General features: G+C 31.4%; 1 protein-coding gene across 2 annotated transcripts in view; it reads left to right on the top strand.

Moving 5' to 3' along the window:
- Positions 1-3,829: 3,829 nt before the first annotated feature.
- LOC111390009 (bifunctional L-3-cyanoalanine synthase/cysteine synthase 1, mitochondrial) overlaps positions 3,830-7,586 on the top strand; it is a 6,778-nt gene continuing 3,021 nt past the window's right edge. Inside the window, exons 1-3 of one of the 2 annotated variants that reach the window (XM_023015005.1) lie at positions 3,830-4,111; positions 5,150-5,259; positions 5,401-5,458. In XM_023015005.1, the coding sequence (XP_022870773.1) occupies positions 3,944-4,111; positions 5,150-5,259; positions 5,401-5,458 (336 nt within the window). In that variant the 5' untranslated portion in view covers positions 3,830-3,943. Of the gene's footprint in view, positions 4,112-5,149; positions 5,260-5,400; positions 5,459-5,627; positions 5,881-7,149; positions 7,260-7,400; positions 7,459-7,586 lie in introns of those variants that run through there. The other variant, XM_023015002.1, reaches the window with a different exon arrangement.

Below are 7,586 nucleotides of genomic sequence, written 5' to 3'. Positions count from 1 at the left end.
GCTAAAAAAAAACACAACTTCGCACAGTGTGAAGTTAAAAAAAAAAAACTCTCCGCACAGTGACTGTCACGTGCATTGCACGAATTTTACATTTATCGTATTTTTATTAGTCTATGAATTTTAGTTTTTTGGAAATTTTTTTAAGCAATATTTAGAAATATTTCCATGATATAAGAAAATAATTGTAAATTATTTTTACAATTGCATAACAGTATTGTGTCATCTAAAAAAAATATACTTGTATATTTCATGCTTGAATAAGAAATATACGAGATTATACAAATTATGTTGTTTGTATTCTTTGATAGTGTTGATATGATTGATTTGAATGTGAAGATTATATTTCTAAATTTTGTATAATTCAACATTGAAAAATTGAAGATTGAGCACTATATTCATATGCATTTATATTTTGTGCTTCATATATATTTAATATTTATTTTATGCTTATGTTGAAAAAAAAATCTGGATTTTTTTTTTTGAAATTCGGTTTGATAAGTCAATGTACAGTGTTCTGTATTCTCAGTGTTTGTAAATGCAAAAATCGGTATATAAAAATACAAAAAGCTGTAAATACAGTAGATAGCATATACGGTAAGTTGCAAATACGGTAGACAGTATATACGGTAAGCTGTAAATATGATAAGGTAAAAATACGGTAAGTTGTTTGCAAATACGGTAGGCAACATATACGGTAATGTGCAAATACGGTAAGTTGTTTGCTAATACGGTAAACTGCAAATATGGTAAGCTTAAAATACAGTAGACAACATATACGGTAAGCTGTCTGCAAATATGGTAAGCTGCATATGTGGATTTATAATTTGTTATAAATGTATAAAATTTATTTAATATTGAATTTTTTAAGTATTAAATGTTGTAATTCAATATTGTTTCCTTTTTTATAATTGTATTTTCGAGAATTAAAAAAAAAGTAGTTATGAAATTGTAAATTTTTAAATGTGTTTTTTTTGTTGAAGATAAAAATGATTTTTTTATGTTATTTGTAAAAAAAAAAATTTATTGTAATTTTATTAGCTTAATAAGAATATTTATTATGCATTTTTATTTTTTTGCATTTTGTGAAGAATTTTGTTTATGATAATTGACAAATATTCTTTTACACATGCATCATGCCAACGATATTAAAAAAAATTAATTTTAGTATATACAAACTCCATGAGACAAAAAAAGACTCCGCAAAGTGCATAGAAATGACAAACTATCTCTTTGCATAGTGTGAAGAGAAAAAATAAAAATTCTCGAGACTTTATCTGCAAGTTCCAAGAGGCATTTTTCTCAAACAGCTTTTGAGTAGTGTATTGAACATTTTAATTCCTGGCTTACAACTCAAAAGTATAATTTCATTGAAAATTATATCCGCTTATAATGTCCTAGAGCTGTTATCAAGCGAGTGTAAAATATTGATTTTGGGTGGTACCCTATAACCTCCATTTGTGAAAGCAATACCATGGCATTATCAATATCCCCTTCTTTGCACAACTCACATATTGTTTTGTTGTATGAATTACGAGAAAGCTCATTTCTAATACCGTAAATATGATTTGCATGCTCAGAAATTGAGTTGTGACTGGAATTTAAAGAAGACACAATTGACTTTGAGCCATGTTTTTCGACTCTGTTTCGTTGTATATACGAAAAATTTACAATCTTGAAATTTGACATGTAATAAAGAAATTTGAAAACAACTCTCCACACTATGCGGAGAGTTTTTTTCTTTGTATTGTGTGGAGAGTTGATTTGTCATATCTCCGTGCTGTGCTAAGAGTTTTTTTTTACTCCACAATATGCGGAGAGTTGGCATGGTTCAACTCTCTCCGCACTGTGCGGAGAGATTTTTTTCTCTCCGCACATGGTTTAACTCTCTACGCACTGTGCAGAGAATTTTTTTCTCTTTGCAATGTGCGGCGAGTTTTACCATGGTGCGGACCAACTCTCCGCACTATGCGAAGAGATTAACTCTCTCCGCATAGTGCGGAGAGTTTTTTTATTTGCTCCGTATTGTGCGGAGAGTTGGTTTGTCATCTCTCCGCACCATGCGGAGAGTTTTTTTTTTATTTCACACTGTGTGAAGAATTTGCCAACTCTCCACACATAGTTTAACTCTCTCTGCACTGTGCGGAGATTTTTTCTCTCTGCACCTTTTTTTAATTTTTACTCCACACTTGATTTAACTCTTTCCGCATTGTACGGAGAGTTTTTTTTTTCAATTTTACAATATTGAATTACACAAAATTTAGAAATATAATATTTACATTCAATTCAATCATATCAACACTATAAAAGAATACAAACAAAATAGTTTGTATATTTCTTATTTAAGTATGAAATATACAAACATATTTTTTCTAGATAACATACTGCTATGCAATTGTAAAAATAATTTGCAATTATTTTCTTATATCACGGAAATATTTTTAGATATTGCTTCAAAAACTTTCCAAAAAAACTAAAATTCATACACTAATAAAAATATGATAAATACAAAATTCGTGCAATGCACGTGATGACTACTAGTATTTAAAAATGTGTGGTTAAAATGATGTCAAATAACTATTTAAAATTGTATTTTTTTGAAAGAATATGACTCAAATATGTAGGTATATCTACCCATTACTGGGACAATACTATGTTCATATTCGAGCGTGTGTCAAATTAATCCGATTAATTAGGTCAGTACTATCATTTTTATTTCATTCTTAGTCATAAACCAAATATAATTGACAAATTATCGTCCTTCTTTTCATATAGGGTAATACTATGAAATTTTATTTGATTGAATATAACATTCTAATTTTTCACTCACATGTCTTTTTTTAATATTGATCAATTTATTGTGAAATATTTTCATAGAAAAGAGAAGGAAATTCCAAATTGATCGTTGACCATGTCAGCAGCCACATTACGAAATATGTGGATACACTGAATTTAACCAAAATGGGTTCAATTATTGGGGGGAAAAAACGTGTTATGATGAATTAATGAAAAATATAGACATGAACTTATTTGATGGTATCAAACCAATTTACACCAACATCAAATTAATATTATTAATTATTATTCTCAATATTGCGCATTATTTTTTTACCAACATGAAATGCAATTAAATTATTGTAGATAAGCATAATGTATGGTGTTAATTTTAATATATCTAATCAAATTACGTCGTAATATTTTTTTTTAAAATCAAATTTGAACAAAATAACGTTGCTGTCGCTCTCGTATTATATTTTCTTGGATTGGAATAAAACATATAATTACTAATGTGAGACATGCAACATGACAACATAATTGCTCACATATTTAGTAGAATGATTTTTTTCCCCTTCAAATTATTAGAATATTATGAGAAATGAAAGGATAAAAATTACCTCTATTTAATTTTGTTAAAAAATAGTTTTTTAATGAAAAAATATCAAATGTGTGATTAGAAGTTGATAAAAATATGAATATCGTTAAAGATTTTTATAAACTTTTTTAGTTAAATCAAATAGAGACTTAATGTAAAATAAGATGCCAATATTTATACGATTCCTTTTTGAATAGTTCAAGTTAAATGATATACATATCGGATTTACTCTTTTTACCTTGTGTGCTTGGCTCAGAGCTTTATTCTTTCTTTATTAACTAGACCCCATTTTTTGAACATAATTTTGGTTAAAAATGAAATTTTTAGAGAATATGTGGTTAAAAAGTAGAAAAAAATATTGTATTTACATTGTGATTGAAACTAAATTTGAAAGAAATATAAATTCCAAAAAGTTGAGCTCGCAAGTGAATTGTACATGGACACAATCTCTTTTGGGCAGTTTCACTTATAAATTGCTTACCAATCTTTCCTTTTGCTCTCTGTATCTGAATCTACACATCCCCTGACCTCTCTCTCTCTCTCTCTCTATTTTAATATATACAAGTGTTGTCAATGGCGTCTTTAAGCAGGTTCACCAAGAGAAGTTCCTGCTCTTTTTTGAATAGAAGTAGATTATTTTCAAGTAGCAGCGCTTTAGTGGATTCTCCTTCACTTGCACAAAGACTCAGAGATCTGCCCAAAGATCTTCCTGGAACCAACATCAAGAAAGAAGTTTCTCAGGTCACTTAATTCGTTTTCTTACTTCAGCTCGTTGGTTAGGTTACATGATCGAATATCATAAAATATTAAGCCGGTTTTCTCTAGACGTCAAGTACTTATATGTTAATCTATATTTTTATCTTTATTCGATTTGGGGTTTATCATTACATGGTTTTTCTTTTATATTTTTAATTTCGAAAATATGTTCATTATTATCTGAAATGGTTTCCTACTGAAGGCTTAAACCATTTGCTGGTATTGGATGAAAAAGGATGAACTGTGAATGGAGGAATTATGGGTCTTTTTTGTCTTTTCTTCCTACAGTGCTGCAAACTTGGTCATCCTTGAATAAATTAATTATATATATTTTACTTATTTTGTCGGGCACTTGCAATCAGATCTTACTTAAAAATTCATAAAAGAATCAGTTTCAGCTGCACCCTTCATACTAGTAAGTAGTACTTGAGGTCCTAGCAGTTTCACAAGTAATTATAGGTCAAGATTTTTAAAAAGTCATAAGCTGCTTTCAAACATATTTTGATAATTTTCTAGAAGTGCTTATGAAGCCTGCCAAACGGATCCTAAGTTGGCTTTCTTATGAAACTTTTCTACGAAGAGTAAAAGCAAAAAGCCTGCCAAACATGCCCTCAAGCCTTATCCCATTTAACTTGGATATACATGACTTAAAAATATAATTAACAAGATACTTCGAACTTGGAACGGGCTTGAAAAAATTTAATGGTAATTTTTGAGCTGCTTTGCTGGATCGGTTGCTCAAGAATGCCATGAAGAGTGTTTGTTTATTCTGTGAGCTTTCTGATATAACAATTGAATCGGCTAGAAAGCATATAAGCCAGCGATTAAGATCTGCTTTCTAAAATGCAGACTTCTAAAATTTCAATCCAATTGATGTTCACTTCTCCATCGATCCATCCCGACCACGTCTGTGCCCAAACCATACAAACAAATGGGATATATCGACTTGAAAAACAGAAAGATTTGTACAATAAATAAGCATAGTCGATGTCTCGACTGATGAATTGTACTTTCGCAATGCAGCTCATTGGAAGAACTCCCCTTGTATATCTTAATAAAGTAACTGAAGGCTGTGGTGCTTATGTAGCTGTTAAACAAGAGATGATGCAGCCTACTGCTAGCATCAAAGACAGGTATTCTCATTTACACCTCGATTTGTTTCTTCGTACTTCAAATTTCATACATTTTATGCTGTCGTGTAATCAAAATGCTTGACCAGTATGAACTTGGCTAAATACAATCTAATAGTATGAAATTTTTGGTCCTGGCACCAGACCAGCATTCGCGATGATCAAGGACGCAGAAAAGAAAGGCTTGATCACGCCTGGACAAGTAAGTGAAATCATGTTCTACAAATTTTTTTATTAATGGGATCGATTTCATTTATTTTCATAGCGAGAGAACTTTTTTCAATATACCAGGTCATGGCATGTTTGTAGGGAGAATGTCATGGTATTTAACTCTTTTGGGCTGTTTCACTTATAAATTGCTTACCAATCTTTCCTTTTGCTCTCTGTATCTGAATCTACACATCCCCTGACCTCTCTCTCTCTCTCTCTCTATTTTAATATATACAAGTGTTGTCAATGGCGTCTTTAAGCAGGTTCACCAAGAGAAGTTCCTGCTCTTTTTTGAATAGAAGTAGATTATTTTCAAGTAGCAGCGCTTTAGTGGATTCTCCTTCACTTGCACAAAGACTCAGAGATCTGCCCAAAGATCTTCCTGGAACCAACATCAAGAAAGAAGTTTCTCAGGTCACTTAATTCGTTTTCTTACTTCAGCTCGTTGGTTAGGTTACATGATCGAATATCATAAAATATTAAGCCGGTTTTCTCTAGACGTCAAGTACTTATATGTTAATCTATATTTTTATCTTTATTCGATTTGGGGTTTATCATTACATGGTTTTTCTTTTATATTTTTAATTTCGAAAATATGTTCATTATTATCTGAAATGGTTTCCTACTGAAGGCTTAAACCATTTGCTGGTATTGGATGAAAAAGGATGAACTGTGAATGGAGGAATTATGGGTCTTTTTTGTCTTTTCTTCCTACAGTGCTGCAAACTTGGTCATCCTTGAATAAATTAATTATATATATTTTACTTATTTTGTCGGGCACTTGCAATCAGATCTTACTTAAAAATTCATAAAAGAATCAGTTTCAGCTGCACCCTTCATACTAGTAAGTAGTACTTGAGGTCCTAGCAGTTTCACAAGTAATTATAGGTCAAGATTTTTAAAAAGTCATAAGCTGCTTTCAAACATATTTTGATAATTTTCTAGAAGTGCTTATGAAGCCTGCCAAACGGATCCTAAGTTGGCTTTCTTATGAAACTTTTCTACGAAAAGTAAAAGCAAAAAGCCTGCCAAACATGCCCTCAAGCCTTATCCCATTTAACTTGGATATACATGACTTAAAAATATAATTAACAAGATACTTCGAACTTGGAACGATAGGTCAAGATTTTTAAAAAGTCATAAGCTGCTTTCAAACATATTTTGATAATTTTCTAGAAGTGCTTATGAAGCCTGCCAAACGGATCCTAAGTTGGCTTTCTTATGAAACTTTTCTACGAAAAGTAAAAGCAAAAAGCCTGCCAAACATGCCCTCAAGCCTTATCCCATTTAACTTGGATATACATGACTTAAAAATATAATTAACAAGATACTTCGAACTTGGAACGGGCTTGAAAAAATTTAATGGTAATTTTTGAGCTGCTTTGCTGGATCGGTTGCTCAAGAATGCCATGAAGAGTGTTTGTTTATTCTGTGAGCTTTCTGATATAACAATTGAATCGGCTAGAAAGCATATAAGCCAGCGATTAAGATCTGCTTTCTAAAATGCAGACTTCTAAAATTTCAATCCAATTGATGTTCACTTCTCCATCGATCCATCCCGACCACGTCTGTGCCCAAACCATACAAACAAATGGGATATATCGACTTGAAAAACAGAAAGATTTGTACAATAAATAAGCATAGTCGATGTCTCGACTGATGAATTGTACTTTCGCAATGCAGCTCATTGGAAGAACTCCCCTTGTATATCTTAATAAAGTAACTGAAGGCTGTGGTGCTTATGTAGCTGTTAAACAAGAGATGATGCAGCCTACTGCTAGCATCAAAGACAGGTATTCTCATTTACACCTCGATTTGTTTCTTCGTACTTCAAATTTCATACATTTTATGCTGTCGTGTAATCAAAATGCTTGACCAGTATGAACTTGGCTAAATACAATCTAATAGTATGAAATTTTTGGTCCTGGCACCAGACCAGCATTCGCGATGATCAAGGACGCAGAAAAGAAAGGCTTGATCACGCCTGGACAAGTAAGTGAAATCATGTTCTACAAATTTTTTTATTAATGGGATCGATTTCATTTATTTTCATAGCGAGAGAACTTTTTTCAATATACCAGGTCATGGCATGTTTGTAGGGAGAATGTCATGGTATTTAA

The sequence above is a fragment of the Olea europaea genome, chromosome 3, assembly GCF_002742605.1.
Source record: "Olea europaea var. sylvestris chromosome 3, O_europaea_v1, whole genome shotgun sequence".
NCBI classification, from domain to species: Eukaryota; Viridiplantae; Streptophyta; class Magnoliopsida; order Lamiales; family Oleaceae; genus Olea; species Olea europaea.
The sequence above is the reverse complement of the archived record's forward strand: the minus strand, read 5'-3'. Positions and strand labels throughout refer to the sequence as shown.